General features: G+C 39.0%; 1 protein-coding gene across 3 annotated transcripts in view; it reads right to left on the reverse strand.

Annotated features, from left to right (window-relative positions):
- Positions 1-20,969, reverse strand: part of PARD3B (par-3 family cell polarity regulator beta) — a 442,140-nt gene that overhangs the window by 263,210 nt on the left and 157,961 nt on the right. For all 3 annotated transcript variants that reach the window (XM_049807683.1, XM_049807694.1, XM_049807673.1), the window contains exon 4: positions 19,099-19,208. In XM_049807683.1, the coding sequence (XP_049663640.1) occupies positions 19,099-19,208 (110 nt within the window). The remainder of the gene's footprint in view (positions 1-19,098; positions 19,209-20,969) is intronic.

Below are 20,969 nucleotides of genomic sequence, written 5' to 3' on the forward strand. Positions count from 1 at the left end.
ATCGGGGTCCTGTGAGAGACCCAATCTATAGCATGACAAGGACTTGAATGGTCTCAAGACCCGCTCACCCAGTGTTTTCCCAAGACACTTCCACAACATCCCAGGGAACCACAGTTTGTGTTTAGCGTAGAGCTTCCTCAGCTTGGAATGCAACCCTTGAACATAAGGTACTAAAAATTACATTGCCTGTTTAGATTAAAGGCACTTTCATTCCTGCTGGGAGTTAAGTATTCCCCATTAACTTTGTGGGCTGCAAATTCATTTACTTTTCAGAAGTTTCAGGCATTGAGTTAATGAAAGACCTATCAGCTTGCTTCCAAGTGGCTTATTGGTAATAGTCTGAGCATCATCCTGTAGGCATCTAATATTCAAACATTTTCTCCATACTTTAAGAGACGTTAAATTCTCAAAATAAATTATTTATATATATATACACACATATGTATAAATATGTATATATATGTGTGTGTGTGTGTATATATCTATATAAATATAAAAGTTGCAGGTGAATTTCTTAAAAAATCATACCTGGTCACAAAGATACTATGGAAGCTTCACAACATATCTCAGTACAGGAAGGAATTACTTCTCTTAGAAATCCTGCTCTCTCCTTGGCTCCGGGCATTCTGCAAACCTAATTACAACCTTCATTCTCAACAAAACCTCCTCAACACTGTGGCCAGGGAGCCAGCATGATGGCCTAAGAAAAAAACAACACCAATCGGTCTTGCCAAGCCTCTATTTGACAGGTAAACCCCAGACTAGAGATAGTCCTGAGCTTCTCTAAGAAAGAACTAGTCAGAGGAAAAACAGGTCATCGGTCTTGAAGATGTTTCTAAGGGACCATGACATCATCTTAACCTAGACAGCATCAAATAAGTGAATAAGGGTTAAAATGTTGTCTGAATCTCTCCAAGGAATTGAGAGTTGCCTGCATCCCAATGGAAGAAAACACACTGCCCTATATAAAGCCCTTGATCTTGATCCCAACTCTCAATGGAAATTAAGGCAACTCTGTAGCATTTTAATTCTGTGCAACTGTATACAAAACCTTATTTTAGGATCTGAAATTACAAACACAGTGTTAACCCTGAATTTATGAGTGGATATTATTAATAAACCTGAGTTGACTCCTGTGAGCCAAGACATTACTATCACTGGCTTATCTTAAACTTAGCAGGCAATTTAAACTAGAGACGGATCACCTGAGAGTATATTGTTATTACCAACAAATCCTTATGAATCATAATGGCATTTTCAACCTCTCCTAGGATTTTTAAAAGTCATCAGAAAATAACCTTTCATAAAATGATCTGGTTTCATGTTAATTATTAACTACATCTTGAAATAACAGCACTGGTTAGTAAATAATTTGACAGCACTAAAAATTGCAGTGGAAGAAAACAAGATTTATCACACGATTGAAAGAAAGCAGGGTGAACAAAATACCTTAAGCAAAGGTGTATCAGCGTATTCACTGGGAATAAAACAGAATAGCAATAATAAAGCCATATAGATGAATTAAGCTCAGGATATTATAATGAGCACAGTTTTACCTACTGATCAGTTTATGTGAGGGACAATCTTACACAGAACTCTCACAACCATGACTTATTTTTTTTAATCATTGAAGGAAAATAAGCAAAGGAAATCACACGGCTAACTTCATTTTCACACTATAAAGTTACATTTATTGATAGAAATTGCTTTTTTAAGGTTACAGGTGGACTTAATTGCACTATAGATGTTGACTAATAGCAGCATCTTTAATTGCAAGAACAAAGGTCAGAGAACACATTGCTGTTGCTTAGGTGAGCACAATAGGCGACACAAACAAATGAGTAATTTTCTGAAAGACAGAAAACAGCATGAGTTATCAATTCTCCCATTTCTTGCATGTGTCCCTGGACAAAAATGCCTGTTTCACTTCAATGCCTGTTTCTTTGCTTTTGAGAAAAACAGGAGAAAACTGTGCCATGAGAAGTGTTGGGAAGAAAAAGGTCTTCCAGCAAAAATTCCCAATTTTTGTTTAAATAAACATTCTCACTTATATCAATGATTCCTTAGAAACAAAATATCCCAGAGGCATGTTTAGTATATAAGTGTTTGCCAGAACATGGAAGGAAATAGCTAATCTATCTCCTTGCATGCCTTTATGTAGCTCCATCATTTCCTAACCTCTCCACAGAAGATGCTCAAGCTGGTTTCAGATATGCAGAGAAAATACATGCTGTGACAAAATAGATCCCTTGTTTCCAGTTCCTCAGAACCCAAAAGTATGGCGCCAAATTGCAAAGTAAATCAAGTCCCAATTTAACACTGAGTACATGTCAACTCAATACCTAACTACTACTTCTTTTCACAGTTAGGTCTTGACCAAAGCAAATCACATCAGAGCACTCCAGCAAATTACAAAGTACTCTGCACAATAATTAACCCAGTGAGACACAAGGATGTTGCTCATGTTTGCAGATAGGCAGCTTTCGTTTCAGTATTCAGTTCTGAAGATTTTTAGAAACATTTGGAGTAGATATAAAAGGCAATGTTTTCTTTCTTCTTTTTAGGCTAAAAAACCTCAAAATTTATGCACTCTTTTAATACTCAGAAGATGCTTGATCATGTTCAGCAAGACTGGAAAACTGAAAGCTTTGGACTGCCATTTTATTATGGTTCACAAAATGAAAGTATCCAATTAGCATCATACTCCATAACGGCCTTTGGCTGAGCAGTTTGCTCTTTGTTACCTATTTGAGTCAGTTTGTCTCAGACAATGGTACAAACCAGAAGACAGTGAAGCAAACTGTAGTGAAAAGCTGTTTCATGAGCCGACCCAGAGGCAACACAGTGAAAGTGTTCTTGGAAATAACATGGCTAACAGATCTGTTTTACATGTAAAGCAGAAGTAGCCTATTTTAAAAAAAAAAAAAAAAATCATTGTGCAAGTTACAGGACCATCCAAACCTCTCCCCCAACTTCTAGAATACATCTCCTTCAGCTCATCCCTCCCAAACTGCAAACTACCTTCTTCAGATTTCCTCATTTTTACAATTCTGTCATTTTTTATGGCTACCTGGGAGGGCTGAGGTCAGTTAAGACTGTGTTTATGACAGAAAGTGAGGAACATTGGCAGATGCATGAAGGAGTGACAAGGTTCAGTACATCCGAGTACTTTATGATGCTTCTGAGCTAAGGCATGTGAAGCGAGATTGATTTAAACACTAGTATTTCCTTAACTTACAATTTCCTTGATTTTAAGAAATGTGTTGACAGAAAACTTGAGCAAACTTAACACTAAGGTATCAAAGTTTTTATGTATGTGAATTATTTAAACTTTTAAACTTCAGTACAACACACTTGGATACAAAGCACAGTACAGTTTTATTTACCAGTTAAATATTTCAAATACGATTACTTATGAATAAACCCAACATGAATTATCCAGGTCTGATTACTCCACAACCAGAAATGCTGGAAGACCAGCAGCATGTTGGGAGTAAGGGGGCAGGTTGGTTTTTGGGTTTCTGTCTGACTCTAAGAAAACAAGACTACCTATGCCAAGTTTTGTTTATAAAAGCAAATTTATAAAATGTTTTGAAGTTTCTTATTCTATCACATAGAAAAGCAAAGCTTTCTCTTAAGACTTTATAATTGCCTTAAAAAATCCAAAGCACCACAAGCTGCTAGGCTTTGCTTGCCCCTTTCTTATATTGAGCACTACTAATCTGCGTATTTAATGGCTCTACATCACTGTAGTATGTTCTAGGTACTCAAAAGTAAAGATGTTATCTTTTCTTCTAGAAAGAAAAGGTAGAAATAGCTTCAATGAGTTACTTTGCGATGGAAAGAACAAGGTAGACTTCCTAAAGAAAGGCCTCTCACTCAGAGATGAACTTTACCAAATTCAAAGGCAACCGAAGGAATTATTCACTGCTTTCTTCTGAGAATGAGCTTAATACTCCAGGACCCCTGAAACATGGTACATCCTGCAGGCACAAGCAATACATCCTAGACAAAAGTAGCTCTCAGCAGAAAAGAGGATCATGGAGGGAATGATATTTTTTCAAGTATCTGTATGTAATCTCATGCAGGGCTTTAAATTTCAACAAAAAAAAGCACAGTGAATTTGGCTTAATATTTTAATAGGAAGTACTGGATACATGAAACAGAACAATGGAATAACAGGATAATACTGATTTGTGTTGCTAAACCGGTGCACTGCTGCATTTTAAGCTACTTGAAGCTTCCCCAATACACATTCACTCCCATGCAATGGTAATGGAGCAATCAAGCCTGGAGATCACAAATACAGGGGCCTGGGGAGCTGAACTTCAACTCAAAAAAACAGTTCTGAACACTTCGATTCCCTCAAGCGTGAACTGCCTACAGCACAGTGTTGTGAGCACAAAAGGAATCCAGGTTCTAAGAGGAACAGAGATGAGGCTTTCTATCTGCTATATCCTTTCTCAGAAAATAACCCTTTCCTGTTTAAATGGTTATAAATTTCACTAGCAACAAGTTTAGCTAGCAAACCTTCACTGGAACATAAATGGAAACCCAACCAGACCAACTTCAGGGATAATTACACTTGACCTGGACTGAAAATGTTCCTTTCCTTTGTGCAAGAATCCCCATGGCTGTATCCAATTCCAACAGCTACAAGCACCATCAGGTCTGGAAAACACAAATGCAAGGATCCAGGGAGCTGAATGCAAACTGAAATAAAGTTTGAACAGTTGTTGGCTTCCCCCCCCCCCCCCCCCCCCCCCGCCATCAAGCCTGAACTGCCCTTACATCTTTGTAACAATCAAACAGGAACTGTTTACCATACGAAAGCAAATATTATTTCTGTTGTTATGGCCATTTGGACATTTGATAGCCTCAGGCAACCCAAAGGGGCTCCAACAATAACAGCTCAACTTAAAAGTCAAAGGGCAGAAACCTTTGAAGTGAGAGATGACACAGAAATAGTAGTAGACCTTGAAGTTTGGTCTGATGGAAAGAACCTGAACACTTCAGAGTGAATTTCATTCATACTCACAACACTCCTGAAGGCACATTTGATCACCGATAGTGCTAAATGCTAGGAAATCTAACAGCAGAATGCTCTTCGAACAAACCCCTCCCCTAGGGAAAAGGCAAAGGCTATCAGCAGTTCCATTCAGAGGGGTTCAGGGCTCTGGCAAATGGCAATAGAGAATGATTCTTGTCAGGTTCTCAATTAGCTTGTGAGAGGGCAGAATTTAATACTTTGTGAACTAATTAACTTTTTTTTTTTTTTTTTTTTTTTGGCAAACATGAGTGAGAGAAAACCTGACAAAGAAAGCGTTAGCTGTCTCTACTAAGATCCTTTGATTCTTTAGCATCCAGGCTGAACAAGCATAGAAGTTTTAAGATACCAGTACATCAAGACTACTGCCCATGAGCCTGTTCAAACTAGTAGAAAGGACAACACCGGATTTCCAGTTCTGTGTTTGGCTTGATTTTTAGAGCCTTACAACACAATTCAGGACACAGGTGAGATACTGGCTTGAAAATATATGCTGGGTTCTAGGAGCAAGTAGTTTCAAATTGGATTAACAATGCGACTGGAAGCCCACAGCTGGGTCTCCTGGGTCTTTACTTATATTCTGCAGTGGTGTGATACTTCTTAGCACAGGAAAAAGAAAATGGCAATTACCTTTCTGCTGGGAAAGGAGAATACAAGACAGTACTGCATAGGTAAGACTGCAATCTCAGGAAAGGACCTCACCTTGCAACTTTGGAGTAGTCATGCTTTTTGTGCAATTGTGGCTTCTCACCAGTAAGGAGAGGTGCATAAATATGTATAAAAGGCTTCTATACATTACATGTTTTCAAAGCTGGTCTAGGGGCAAAGACTTGTCATTTGACATTAAATCAAAGATTAATAGTAACTGTGCACCCAAGGATTGTAACAGTGAGAGCATATCTGCCACTGGTATTTTATATTTTATTGCCGCAGACAATGGCTTCAATCTGTGGTCAACAGACCTCTAAATTCCTTAACTACTTTTAGAACTTCATAAAAAAGTAACTGAAGATCTAGCTTACTGTCTTCATTGGAAAATTTTGGGGAGTCCACAAACCAAAAAAAGTGAAGTTATAAACAGTACTTCAGATTATATTGGTTGGCATTTCTGACACTGGCAGAGACAATGACTTCTTTTTTTGCTAGTGAAAGTACAGAAAATTCTTGGGGTTTTTGTTTTTCATAGAGATAAAACTGAAATGTACTAAGGATTGCTGCTGGTTTTCCTCCTGGATTCACTTCAGATTTATTTATAGCAGGGCTTTCTGCCTTTATCTGCAAATGTCACAATTGAGCTAGAGACTTTATATAGTTTCTTGGTTTAATAACTATGGTAGATATAGCACATGTTCTGCCTCTGCCCCTCTCTGAAAATAAACAAAACTAATCAGGTCTAAAACCTAGTTTATATCTCACTGTTCATAGCAAATAGAAAGAGTTGGGCAGAGATAACCTAATTTTCACCTGTTTCTGCTTACTGCATATATACTAACTCAATTTAGATTGATCAGTTAATGTTTGCAGAGTTACTACAGTGGCACAAGGGTACTACATCCATTTAGCTTATTTTAAAAAGAGAGAAACCAAGATGAAATGTTGTTCATGCTCCTTTTTAATTTTATTTTAGCTCTTTGTTTATCTCTTCACTTCAAAGCACTTCCAATATGAGGCACAGTTTCAGTGTGACAACTTTGTAAAATTAAAACAGAAAAAATGTGCCAGCATCAATCTGCTTTACATTGGAAAGCACAACAGCCTTGAGACAGAAATGACGACTTATGAGAGCAAGCTATAATGAACCCAGAAGTGCTATCTGCAGTAGGAAAAACATATTAGACTGGAGGCTGAACACTCCTGCCACAATTTGTCTTCCTCAATAGGAGCCTCCTGTTCCCCAGTTGCAGTGTACAGTCAAGTCTGACTCCAAAAGCAAGGGAAAGTTATCAATATGAATCCCCACAATTCTGGTGGCTAGCATTTCTTATTTGACTCGAAGCTGCTTAAATTCCAAATTTAAAAAAATACCACACAGAGTAAAGCTGAGTTTGTGAGAGACTTCCCCCACGGGTGGCCTGCCGCTGCCTGGGCAGGAAGGAGGGAAGGAAGGAAGGAAGCCACCCCGGCAGCAGGAGCCCCACAGGGCAACCCCTGCCAGCCCAGGGGCACACGAGCCACCTGCCCCGCCACAAACCAGGAGAGTCACACGGGGTGCAGTCCTGGAGAGCGGGAGCAGAGGCTGGTCAGCAGTCGCAGAGGCTCGTACGAGGCTGCCAGAAGGGCCCCGAGTGGCAGGGCCAGCCTGCCTTCCCCTTGGTTCCCTGCAGGAACGGGGCAGGGGCAAGGAGGCCTCCCTGTGGCAGGGTGAATGTCCCATCGCTCAGGAGGACTCCAAGCCTGCGAACTGGCTCCCAATTCCCCAGTTCAAAAAAGCCCAAACCTCATGGCAGGACAAGCACGTTACTAAATAAAGTCCTGTTTAAGAGAGAGGTTAGAGAGGGTTAAGGGTCTGATCCCAGCAGTATCAGTAAAACTCAGCGGCAGGTGCCTAAGTGGTTGAGCCCTTCTCGAATTTCAACATTGCTGGAAAATAAATTGTACTCTCTAGTGAGTTGTATTCTCAGACTCCTTTGCCCAGACATCCTTTCTTTATCTGTGAACTGCAATATATTTATCTAGTTCCTGTTCTTTTCACAACAACGAGGCACAATCTCAATTCTCTTTAAATACATTTGATAGCAAAGGGCACCACACGAACATATATGCTACATATGCCAATAAGTGGATAGCATTGCTTTATATTGCTTTCCAAAGACATGCTTTCCTGCTAAAAAGAGCTTTTGGTAGGCTCAAAGCAGAGACATTTTCCTGTCTTCTACTTCAAAAAAAATTTTTTTCCCCTTTAAGAGCCAGTGCATGCTATGAACTTGCTTTCCAACGTTAATTTGCATCATTTTACTTAATACACCTTTATCAAAAGCCTAGATTGATTATTTCAACTACTTAAAAAGCAAAATAAACAGGTTATAAGTTGCATATATCACATCAAGGAGTATTTTGATTTTTCCAGTGCAAACTAAACAGAGTTGCCAACCACACTTAAATGTGCGTGCTTCATTATTGCAGAATGAAATACTAGCAGCAGTGGAACAGAAAGCTAGACCTGAAGTAATTTTACTAATTAAATTAAAAAAAAGTATTTCTGTGGTAGCCATCATCATAATCACATGAAAATAGAATAATATGTAGCAATTCTAAATACAGAATCATTTTAACAAAAAATAAATCACTATAAACCTAGAATCTGCATGTTAGACCTGTGCTTAATAGGTAACCAGCATCAGACATTATATAGAAGTAATTTTAACAGAACTAACATCAATAATTTGGTGCTTATACACTTGTATAGTATTATAAATTGGCAGCAGATTAATTTCGCCAAAGTGTTATAACCTGTTGGCATAGTACCATATTTAAAAAAAAAAATTATATACAAGTGCATGCATCTGGTTCTAATGAACAAACTTTACCTGGTAATATCAGTGTTTGCATGATTGATGACATTAACACAATACCATCATCAACATGCCTCTCAAAACAGCCATTTGAAAATGACAACTACACACAAACTAGACATTAAAAGGTAAAAAGGCAGAAAATAATAGCCGGGCATTAAGCAATCATTTGGTTCAGTGTTTTGTAAACCCAAGGATAGCTTTGTTAATAATAACATGGTAATTCCTAATCTAAAAGTATTTCTACCATTGACAATTTCTTGCTATGTTCTAAGGTGCTTTAAAGAGAAAAACACACACCAGAGATTCTCTTTTGCCTATTAACTAGACCATAAATTTGACCGTAACACAGTATCTATCTCAAAGCATCCTGGCTAGCAATGTTTGGATCTATCTATGAACAGTGTTTTCCCATGCTTAACAACAGGGAATCAAAGATGGACAGAATGGCCTGAAGACTGAAGTGGAACTGACTTCTTTTACCCCAAGAGTTAATTCTGCTATTTATAAGTTTACAGAGTAATTTCTATATAATAAAAATACTGTATAAAAACTTTTCTAGCCCATTCTGACTCTCTCTACTCCTCTGAGCCTCCCTGGTAGGAACTTGAGGAGAGCTTGTAATATAAGCTTAACATAGTCTTTTGCATTTTTTCCACAAGGAGCAAAACCTTCTGATTCTAGCTGTTCTAACCACTATACAGCAGACCACTTCAGTCACCAATATTTTCAGGAAATCTTTTGTAGAACATTCTTCCCTCAGATACACAACATTACTGAATTCACTCTCAAATGGAAATCTGAGAGCATCCAAGGTGGCACATACTATGCATGAAGGAAATATGGATACATTTATCTGTGTAGCATGTTAGCCACACTGGTCTCATAGCAGATCTTTGTGCCACAGAATTTTCACCAATACAATTAATTAAGGAAAAAAAACATCTTTGCAGAAGCACACAGAGACATCTGATGCCTAGGCAGTTATGGTGGATGCCTCACAGATCTGAGGAAAATGTTCCTATGTTCTTTTAAACCAAAAATACAGTTAAGACACTAATTTTTTGGCTAGAGAGAATATCACCACAAGAAATGCTGAGAGATAAACAGATTTGTCACCAAGAACTGCAGCATTTCACAGACTTTACTGATTTATTTTTAAGATGAAACATCCATACTTTGGCTATGTCTTTTGAAACCAAATTGAACAGGATATCTCTCTTCCTGCTGCTAAATAGAATTTTTTCTTCTTTGTGACTTAAAATCCATTTAATCTATGTTTTTTGTTTCCTGGCCTCTCCTCATTTTAACATGCTTGCTACTGCTCACAGAAGTGTTTTATATAATTCCCCTTGGAATATGCCTCTTCTGCATCAGAAACAGAATTCACTTGGGCTCTTATGGAAGTGTCAAAAGATGAGGCGATGAAGAATAACTGGCCCTTGCCCAGCAGTGCTGCCTGCAGAACTTTACCCCAAAACAATACATTTCTATTTGATACCCATCCTGCTGCTTGAAGGACAGAAAGATTTATACAGATCATTAAAGGGAGGTGTGGGGGGTGGAAGTGAACTCCAGATTTGAGGAGCCTTTACTGTATTTTTTAGACTGACATGAGGGCCAGCTGAAAAGAAGGCGTTTCCTTTTGTTTCTGTAAAGCTGACAGATACACCACAAAATTGATCGTACTTGGTAATTCCAAAAAAGCAGAAGAACGGAAAACAAGGAGGCCAATTTATCTCCACAGGAGTTAAATATATAACCATCTCAGATGCACCGCTATTAGGTCAACGGAGCAAGCATGCTACAAGAAACACAGCAGCTCTTTTATTTAAGGTCCAAGTTCATGTCACTCTAAGCCAGCTGCTAAATAGACAACAGTGTGCATGCCAACACAGAGAGTAATTCTGCTAACTCTTAAGATACCATAATATGCTCTCAGCCCAGCCATGTTATGTGTTGCAGTTCAAATACAGTAAATATGGTACTATGAGCATCCCTTGGGACTGATGCAAAGAAAGCTGGTTTACTTGAATTTTAGAGAGGAGCTTGAGAATCCGTATGTTCTAATTGCAACCTACATTAAACCGAGGCTTAAACCAAGATGAATTAAAAGCAAAACTTCTTGCTACTAGTACATTAAAAATAGAAAAATATTTAAAAAAAAAAAACCACAAGCCACTACTCAACTTGATCGTCAAGAAAAAAATCTTATGGGAGCAACTGTTCCTATAAGATCTCTCTGGGGGGCCAAAATTTGGGTGTTTTTTCTTTCTTTCTTTTTTATGATACTGCTTGGGATGTGTAAGACTTTGAACTGACAAATACACTTCTTTAGAATCTGAAAGGTATCATAAGAACAATTGTCAGATCAGACCACAGGTATGTCCATCTTTGGGTGCGCAGGACCAGAATACCAGGGTACCTCACAAACAGGTAATCATTCTCCCTCATAGTACAGAGGAACAGTGACAACAATTTGCTCTTGCATCAAGTCAGCTCTTCTAGAGTCTAATCACTTTCTTTTGAACTGAAGATTTACTTATTTACTAAATTGTTTATTTATTAGGTTTTATTTAAAGTTATTTCAGAGAAGTTCTACTGCCTGGCTTATGACAAAAGGTCATATTAGACTTACAGGCCAGAAGAAACCATTGCAATTACTGACAAAAAGTTGAGATATTTGTTCAAAATCTTGAATCTCACTGAATCACCCTTACTATTTTAGTCTATATTCTCAGTTTATTATTTCCAACTCCAACATGTCAAACACCTGCAACACCAAAAGCACATAGTACACAGAAGCACTAAAATATTTCTCCTTTCATTCCAGTTGTCATTGGAAGAAATTGCTTCATGGGTATGGAGTAAATCAGGTCCCGCTGCCATAAAAAATAAAAACCCTGGATGTGCAAGTTTCAAAGAGCACTGTGTTATTATAACAACTCAAAAACTTGTAATTCCAGATTAGCTGAGACACCAACTACACAGAAGAACAAAGACCAAGATAAGGTGTCTCCAATTTAGTGTCTAAGAGGCCTCTCCTAAGGAGGGGGGGTTGGGGAATCACCTCCTTTGAGTGTGAATAACTGTCAATCCTGTAAGAGAAACAAAGCCACAGATCTCACTTTCAGAGACACAGATATCTTAACCAGAGCAAGAGCAGTCTCATAGATCAGTGCACTGCAAAATGACACATTAAAAAATCTGAAATAAGTTTTTTCCCTAATGTCACAGCAACATTTGGGTCTAAGCAAGTATCAAAGATCTCTGCCATTATTCTCAGTTGTCCACTGGATTGCTATGTTTATGAAAAATATTATTTATTTAGTAGTAGGCATTTCAGGAGGATACTTACTGAGAACCTATTTGACTTTAGCTAAATGTTTCTAGAGCTTGTCAGTAAACGATATGCATGAGCCATGTTGACTGTCATCTTCTACTTTTAATTTGACTGTCAGACATACGAGTAACTTGCTAATGTTTCATTCCAATTTCAGCGCCATGAACCTGTTGCATAAGCTGCCTGCTAAAAGCTGTTCCAGATGGAATGACAGTATTTTGTAGGACCCCAAAATGTAGCTAGAGATGAATATGTGTCAACGGCATTGAAAGCATGACCTTTTTTCCTTTTGTTGTCAGCAGTTCTTGTTTCCACCCTGCAATTTTCCTCATTCTTTATAAGACAGGCCACGTGGGACAAAGAAAGAGTTTAAGTCTCTCAGTCATCTTCCATCACCTGCAATCACATCTACCTGACTACATAAGGCAGAGGACAAAGGAGGAAGGTTTATAAACAATCAGGTATCTTCAGAATGACAGCCAAGGCCCAAAATGTATTTTAAAGAGGAAACGAAACCCAGCCCCCTACTAACATAAGTTCCAGAACAATGGAGAACTTTGATGTTTTTCATACTAGGTACTTTCTCTCATGAATAGTCAGTAAAAAGCACTCCTCTCATTGGAAATGGGCTTTAGAAAGCAACTCATCAACAATTAATAACTTCTTTTACCAATTGTACCATTTTTACTGATAATTTATATGGTATATTAACATCACAGAACACTCATTATTAGCTCTTATTAAAATAAATCACAAAAAGTCTACTTATCCCTCTCAAATAAAAATATGTAAATTACACCCACTGCTCATCTTAAACAATACAGGTAAAACAATACACTTTTTCTGAAATGTAGGCTGTGCAAGGAACACAGAGAGGACTTTCCCCCCCTACACATGTACCTCTTTGCACCCTCAAAAGAAGAAATTACCACAGGGCACTTCTGTCCTTTTTCAGATGATCAATTCAGTATTCTCAAGTATTACAAATATTTCATTTACATTTCTTAGTTTTTCATCTACAATATAAAGTAATTTTTTTTTGACGCAGAATGCCAGAGCACACAGTACAAGGAAGGGGGGAAAAAAGCGGTGCCTGGGTGAAAAGCAAGAGAAAGAATCAAGAAGGAATGGCTTTTGTTAATTTGACAGCCCTCAGCTAGCTGCATAGTTGGATTTATAAAAGGTTCTTTAAGAGCAGCAGTTTTTCATGGTGTAAGAGTGCCACACAGCTCTGGTTCCTGCAGTGCCTCACACCAACAACTTCAAAACTAACTCACTGCAGATGTCCCTATGATCATCTAATCAGACATCAAAGCAAAACACTGACAAGCTCCTGTGCTGATTAGGAGTGTTCTATATATGTTCCACAGCATAAACAGACACACAGTAGTTCCTTTAAAATGGATTCACCCACATCAGAATTCCCTTTTAAAAAACTCAAGCTGTTTGGAACTCCCCAGCTGAATGACAGAAAATTCTTTTAAATCTCCCCAGATCTTCTGTTCAGTTCCACACAGCACTATTTCAAGAGCAGGAGTTAAATTATTAATAGGAAAACTTTTACCAGAAAAAAGTAAATGCCTTCCAGAACTTAAAAACCTTGCTATTCTGAATGACAGTCAGACCACACCACTGCAGGGAAGCAGTCTTGCCTCTACCTTGCAACACACATTGTAATACCTAAGATGTGTTTCCATCTCTATTTGATTTGTTGTCTAATTATTATACATCAACAAACCTGGATTTAAAGCATTACAAGCACACCATCCTTCCAGCACTGCTAGCTCCTGAAGAATTACTGCATTTCTCCAAATACCTTGTTTCCTTCTCATAGCCCCCCTCCTGGAATACTTAAAGGGGGCTTATAAGAAAGATGGGGACAGACTTTTTAGCCCGGCCTGTTGCAATAAGACAGGGGATAATGGTTTTAAACTAAAAGAGGGTAGATTTGGACTAGATATAAGGAGCAAATTCTTTACTGTGAGGGTGGTGAGACACTGGAAAAGGTTTCCCAGAGAGGTGGTAGATGCCCCCATCCCTGGAAACATCCAAAGTCAGGCTGGACTGAGCTCTGAGCAGCCTGATCTAATTGAAGATGTCCCTGCCCCTGGCGGTTAGACTAGATGACCTTTAAAGGTCCCTTCCAACCCAAACTATTCTATGATTCTATCACATAACTACAGGAAAATTTCATGCTGAAATTCTAACACAAGCAAAGGGACCAGAAATTAAAACTACAGGCAAAAGTTTTATCTTCTAAAATCAGACAGACAAAGAAAACCCTCATGGTAGTGCAGTCTCTTAGCTCAAGCCTTAGCAGAAAGCTGCCAGATCTCTACAGCATTATTCCACCACTGTGTCAAAGACAACCTTTTCTGCCCTGCCCTGCTTTTAAATAGCCTGATTAGATGAAGTAATATTTCTGCCTTTTTCTTATAAGACGCTACCCAAACATTTTGAAAGTATTACTGATAATCTTTATCTCAAAGCCAAGTTCTGATTGTAGCATATCTTTATGTTTACATGTGTACATAAAATAGTATCAAAAAGGAACAAATCATGAAGCTGCATCCATACACATGCTCACATTATGCTAATCTGCAGACACTTAATCATGAAGGCTAATACATTACAAATACAATTAATGGCCAGAGGAACCAGAGGAGGTTTCAACCCTTTTTAACAAGGGCTTGAAACATAAAAATGTTCTGATTATATATGAACCTTATCCAAAATTGCAAATTGTATGTCCACAATGCATAAAATACAGTCAATTTCAAGTCACATCTAGGTAAAAATTGAAACTGTATTGAGCCACTGGAGCAGCTCTTCAATTGATCCAGCATCTCATTGTATCTTTAAATGTGGATGAATACAATTTAATCAGCCGTTCCCATTGATTAACTCCAAGTTAACCTAAGTATTTATCCAGGAAACATGCAACTATAAAAGAAAAGAAAGTCATGCAGAACATAGCATCCCCATAATAATCGGCAAGTTAACAAGAGGGGGTGAAACCTTAGTCCCACCAGATTTAATGCAAAACTCACATCAACTTAAATAGGACCACAATCCTCCATCTAAAACTCATGACAGATGAGTAGTCATGAGTCAAGATAGTAGGGAAGTCTGTCCCTGGGCAAAGAGAGAGATAAGCAGAAATGATAGCTCCAGAAATGAAAGTTCAGATGTTTTAATTATACCTTAACAATTACAACCTGGATGAACTTGACTGAGCAAAAGCAGCAAAATGTATTCTGCTTCCTAAAAAGTAAAAAAAAAAAAAAAAAAAAAAAAAAAAAAAACCAAAACACCACAACCCAGAAGAACCTCACAATTCAGACTTTCTGCCTTGTTGCATCTCATCGTTACCAGAGTAGAGCTTGGGTAGAGGGATCCAGCTAGGAAGTTCTGAGTTGGCACAGAGAACCTGAAACTGCAGCTCCTCTCAGCAAGCTAGAGACAAGTGTTGAGCAAGTGTTAAGTGGCCAAAGAATGCTTCCTCCCTCTGAAAGGCTTCGACTGTCTCAATCCCACAACATGGCCTAGTGCCAGGGGAGATCCCTGGTGGAAGACTTCATGCCCACTGCTAACCCCACTTTCTGAAGCGAGGCCATTCACAGCCAAAAAGCAGCTGGACCAGCACTTGGCTATTGCTGTCCAAAGCTATGGCCAGCAAATTTTTCAGAGATGTGCATTATACTAATTATGCTTCCCTGAGGTCCTTTCTGGAGACCTGGGGAGGGAAGTTTCCATTTTTGAAAGCCTGGCCAGGGCTCTGTGATTATAACTAGACAGAAGAACTTAAGAGTTGCCCTCATAAATTAACAAATTCACTAACAAATACCTTTTCTTCAATTACAAATTCAGATGTTTGTTACCCCTATTTTTCCCTGATTATAGTCTCTAAATTTTTCAGTGGCAGCTATCACGATAAGGAAGGAGAGGTTTGGATGAAAAAAAGATACTCAAATTTTGTACCATCTGTTAAATGACTTCCAGTCTGAGAGAACAGATGCTGGACTTCACTATCAGTTTTTGATTGATCTTGAAGTATTTTGTTAATTGGGGCTAAAACTACAGCCAAGACAAAATAAGTGTCAGAGAAAATATGAAAGAATAGCTCAAATTCTTCTCAAACTACCTGGTCACCCAGAAAAAGATTTTGTAATTTCGGTAATGATCATATGGCATGGAAAAAAAAAAATCTTCCCTTCAATTAATGGAACAACATCTAAAAACCTGAATATATGCTCTGCTTAGATTCTATAAACGCTGTGAACAGCTCAAATGGTTCATCAGGTTCATCCAGTTCACCTGAACTAGATAGCAACGTTCTTTTCTTATATTACTGCATGTTTGCTGTTTTATTTCATGCATTACTTATTGTACGTCTGTCCTGCACTCTCCTAGAGACAAATCAGTGCTGTCTTCAGAGATTCATATGATAATAACCTCTCAAAAATCTGATCAACTACTGGTGTATCAGTACATACCATGTAAGACAGCATACGGTCTAACTATGAGTATTTCTACATAGAACCAAACTGCCAGTTCTACATGTGCCACACACCAAAATGCCAGAACTGCCAAAACAATTAAGCTAATTATAGAAGTCAGTTTCAATTACAGAATGATGGCTAAGATAATTGTGGCATAAATACAGAGACTTAAATTTTACTACATGGACTGAAAATTGTTTCATCTACCAACAGCTCTGGTTTTTCTAACCGTAAGTAACCAGTTTAATGTGAAAAAAACACGTGTTTGTGGCAAAGGAAATGCACTATTAATTTTAAATTTTCAGCAGCAACATACAAAATAAATGAATTTTCTCTAAATACTGCTTTAACACTCATGTGAAAGAGCATAGCTATATTCAAAATACAGTGTTCAGTTGTTAGTGCCATGTTTTTTCATTTGTCACGTATCGATTCTTCCCCGTGTTTTAAAACAATCTGTACCTAATTTAACCTATGTTATTTAAGCCTTCTATGCTTCCCAAAACATTATGCCAAAGCATATTTCAGTATGATTGATGATGAGAGTTTTAGAAATGGTACTGTTGCAAAAGTAAGAGCTGGTGTAATGTATTTTGCTGTAACAGATTTTCACTTTAACAATAAAAAATTTCAACCTTCTGGCCTCCCCCCCCACTTAAATGACATTTAAAAAAAATCTGAGAGCATTCTCCACTGTTGTATCTGTCTAGCTTTGTCTGTTACCCCTGTAGCTGACAGAGGGATGCTCTGTGTTTCAGGCATAGAGAATTCCTTTAGGCCTAGAGGATTCTTGTGTACTGATGCAAGTCAGTGAAGCATGGTGAGGTTTTAGCCTCCGAATATAACTGCAGTCCTCATATAATGGCATAAAATGGCACTTGTGACTGCTAATATATTTTTTAAAAAACAAGAAAACACCAAAAACCTATCTTTCTCTCCTTGATGGTCAAAAATAAAGCATTCAAAACATGTCCTGGAATGCAATAAATTTCACCAATTTTTCCAATTTTTTTTTTTTTTCCAATTTTCATGGTTATAAAATACCAGAGGTCAGCATTACATACTGACATACTCACTTTACACATTTCTCAACTTTGCAAAGGGTAAGATCTGCACTGTTAACCAAGAATTCTTTGTACTTTCATTTATCAGACTAAGTCAGTATTTCATTAATATGTAAGTGCTCTGAAACATCAAGAAAAATGTCTCAGCTCAAATAGGTCTGACAAATGACGCAGGACTTTGACAAAGTTCAGCCTCCTGTAACACCATAGTATACTTGGAGAGTCACTAGCACTTTTAAAATTGCATCACTTCGCAAATAACACAAGCCATTGTAAAATAAGATGCACACACATTTGGCCATGCAAAGAGAAACAATGAACAGTCAACTAAAATCCTGGGTTTGCCTTCAGAATTAGAGTTAAGATTCAGACCCTCAGAACATCATTTATATGCAAGTCATATGACTTTCTATTTACTTACTTCATTCACATGAACTTAACTGGAATTATGGTCTTTAATACAACATCTTCAGCTGAAAAGGTTCCCACCTCAAGCATGTGTTGCTGAACCCAGTTCTTTCCTCCTGCTTCCTAATGTGCCAATACACCCATTTGTGGAATCTTGCTATAAACTAGTTGTGATCTAGGCTGAAACGTTCCCCTTGCACCAAACAAAGAGGCTGGGGGTTTCTGAGCATTTTTTTGTTTTGAAGCAAAACAGTGAGAGACTGGTTTACACAACTGGGGACAGGGAGTAAATTGCAACAGGCATAGGGAAGCTGAAGGGGAAAAGGCATAGATTTCACAAGCAAATGAAAGCAGGTGCAACTGCACCATCATTTAAGCCAGCACTCATTTGGCATAAAGCAGCACAGAAGCAGACCCACCAGAGCTTTCTAAGCAAACATCAAGTCTCTGAAAAAGCTCTATTCTGCTTGATATGCTTATGTATCCCAGCTGACATTCAGAGATAAAAGGAAGAAATTCTTTAGCATAAGTAATATAGGAACACCTTCCCCACACACAAACACAAAGCTTCAGGACTTAAAACTGCAAAGTAAAAAATGTGGCCCAAGTGTGAGCAAGACAGCATCACTTTTAGAAGACTGAAGACAGCCTGCAATAACATCTGAGTAAGAGTTACTGCATCCTGAATAACTGTGTCTTTGCACTAATATTTAGTAATAACTATGTTGAAAATAAATTTGTCCTCAAAAGGGAAGAGACAGGTTGTAAAACAGAAAAGTGAGAGAAAGAAGAGACCATGCAGGATAGTAACAGGGTGCCAAAGGAAGACAACAATGCCATGAGAAAACAAGGGAAGTAAAAAAAGGGTGCAACATCAGTGAAACATATTAAAGGGGAAGTACATTTTTTCCACTAATCAATGGTAAACTGGATGATACGACACTGCACAAATAAATAATTGCTAAAAGTTCAGTTCATATTGCGGTGCTTGCATCACCATTGAGCTTTATGTGAATCTCTTAATTTAAGAAAAAGAGAACCACTGTTAATTGACTGTATCATCTAAAATAACCATCCAGAGGAAATTCTCTACTTTATTGAAAATGACTGTGATGCACTTTGCTTTAGATCCAAATACATACATAGCTTACAAAACTGCTACATACCAACAGGTAAGAACAGGTTTTGCCCTTAAGAAAAACGTGATTTACATGACACCTACTGCCACAACATGCTTGAGACTGTGGTCACTGGAATGAGAAGCACGTGGCTGGAAGTCAGCAGGTGGGCCCAAAGCTGGATCACTGCTCCTTCGTACTAGAAGTGGTGTGCCTAAGAGACAAAATAAAGAGCAATGGTTCAAGGGTGCTACAGGAACACAAGGTCAAGTTTCATGTGGTTCAACTAAGAGAGGTGTACAGCGCTTAAAAATAAGTTTATCTGTGGCAATATCCACCTGGTAAATTACTAGATTTGATGGGGTTGAGCCACTTAATATTTACTAAGCTAAAGAAATGAGAACACTTTAAGCTGTTATATAGTCTTTCATCCATGAGCTGCTGAATTAGGTGAAAACTGCTGACAAACAGGAGAAAAAGGCACTTCCTTGGAAAAACAAATACATAGTCACATGTATCCTGTGACCACATGTACCATCAAGTTCTAACAAGAAAATCGGACACTTGATCTAAGAAATAACCGTGAACACAGGAAGAAGTGGGCTTCTATTGTTATTTCCTACAACCAGTAGTCATTATTTAACTAAACCACAGCATGGTCTAAAGCCTTTCACTGGACACCAAGGACAGCTCTCATTGTGCTATTCTGCAGCAACACACCAAACTGGGATCTCATGATCTCCTTTTCAGCTGTTCTTTACTTTCTCCTGGTGTAGGTCCAAAAGCCATGCAGAGCAACTCCTTGTCTCTCCGGTACCAATTATACAAACCCACATTGTTGTGGTTTAAGCCCAGTCAGCAACAAAGCACCATGAAGCCACTCACTCACTCCTCCCTCCCCCTGGCCCTGGTGGGATGAGGAGAAAATACAAAGAAAAGCTTGTGGGTCGAGACAAGGACAGGGAGGGATCACTCCCCACTTATGGTCACGGGCAAAGGACAGGCTCAACTTGGGGAAGAAACAAAATCAATTCAATATACTACCAATCAAATCAAAACAAGGATACTGAGAAGTAAAACCAAACCCTAGAACACCTTCCCCCCATCCCTCCTTCCTTCCCGCCTCAACTCCACTCCCAGTTCTCTCTACCTCCTCCCCTACAGTGGTGCAGGAGGATGGGGAATGGCTGTTTACGGTCAGTTCATCACACGTTGTCTCTGCTGCTCCTTCCTCCTCAGGGGAGGACTCCTTACTCTTCCCCTGATCCAGCATGGGGTCCCTCCCACGGGAGACTGTCCTTCATGAACTTCTCCAATGTGGGTCCTTCCCATGGGCTGCAGCCCTTCAGGCACAGACTGCTCCAGCATGGGCTTTCCCATGGAGTCACGACCATCTTCGGGGCATCCCCCTGCTCTGGCATGGGCTCCTTCCTGGGCTGCAGGGGGACATCTGCTCCCCTGCTCCCCTCCGTGGGCTGGGGGGGACAGCCTGCCGTCTCACCATGGGCTGCAGGGGCATCCCCTCCTCCGGCGCGTCTCCTCCCCCTCCTTCTTCACTGACCTCGGTGTCTGCACAGGTGTTTCTCTCACATTCCACTCTCCACTGCAGGTTCCCCTTCTTAAATCTGTTCTCCCAGAGGCGCCACCACCGTCACTGATGGGCTCGGCCTGGGCCAGTGGCGGGTCCGACTTGGAGCTGGGGAAGCTTCCAGCAGCTTCTCACAGGAGGCACCCCTGCAGCCCCTCCCCTCCTACCAAAACCCCACCACACAAAGTCAAAACACACATTTAACCTATAGGGAAGATCGATTTGAATATGATGGCATGCCCACATATATATACACTCATAAATTTTATTTCCATAAGTTCACAAGATGCAATAGTCAATCACCACTACTTATGTGCCATCCCAACCCGAGGCATGCAAATGACAGATTAGGCACAAGTTTTTTGGGTACAGAGGCAGGTGAAGGTT

The sequence above is a fragment of the Accipiter gentilis genome, chromosome 1 (assembly GCF_929443795.1).
Source record: "Accipiter gentilis chromosome 1, bAccGen1.1, whole genome shotgun sequence".
Taxonomy (NCBI): domain Eukaryota; kingdom Metazoa; phylum Chordata; class Aves; order Accipitriformes; family Accipitridae; genus Astur; species Astur gentilis.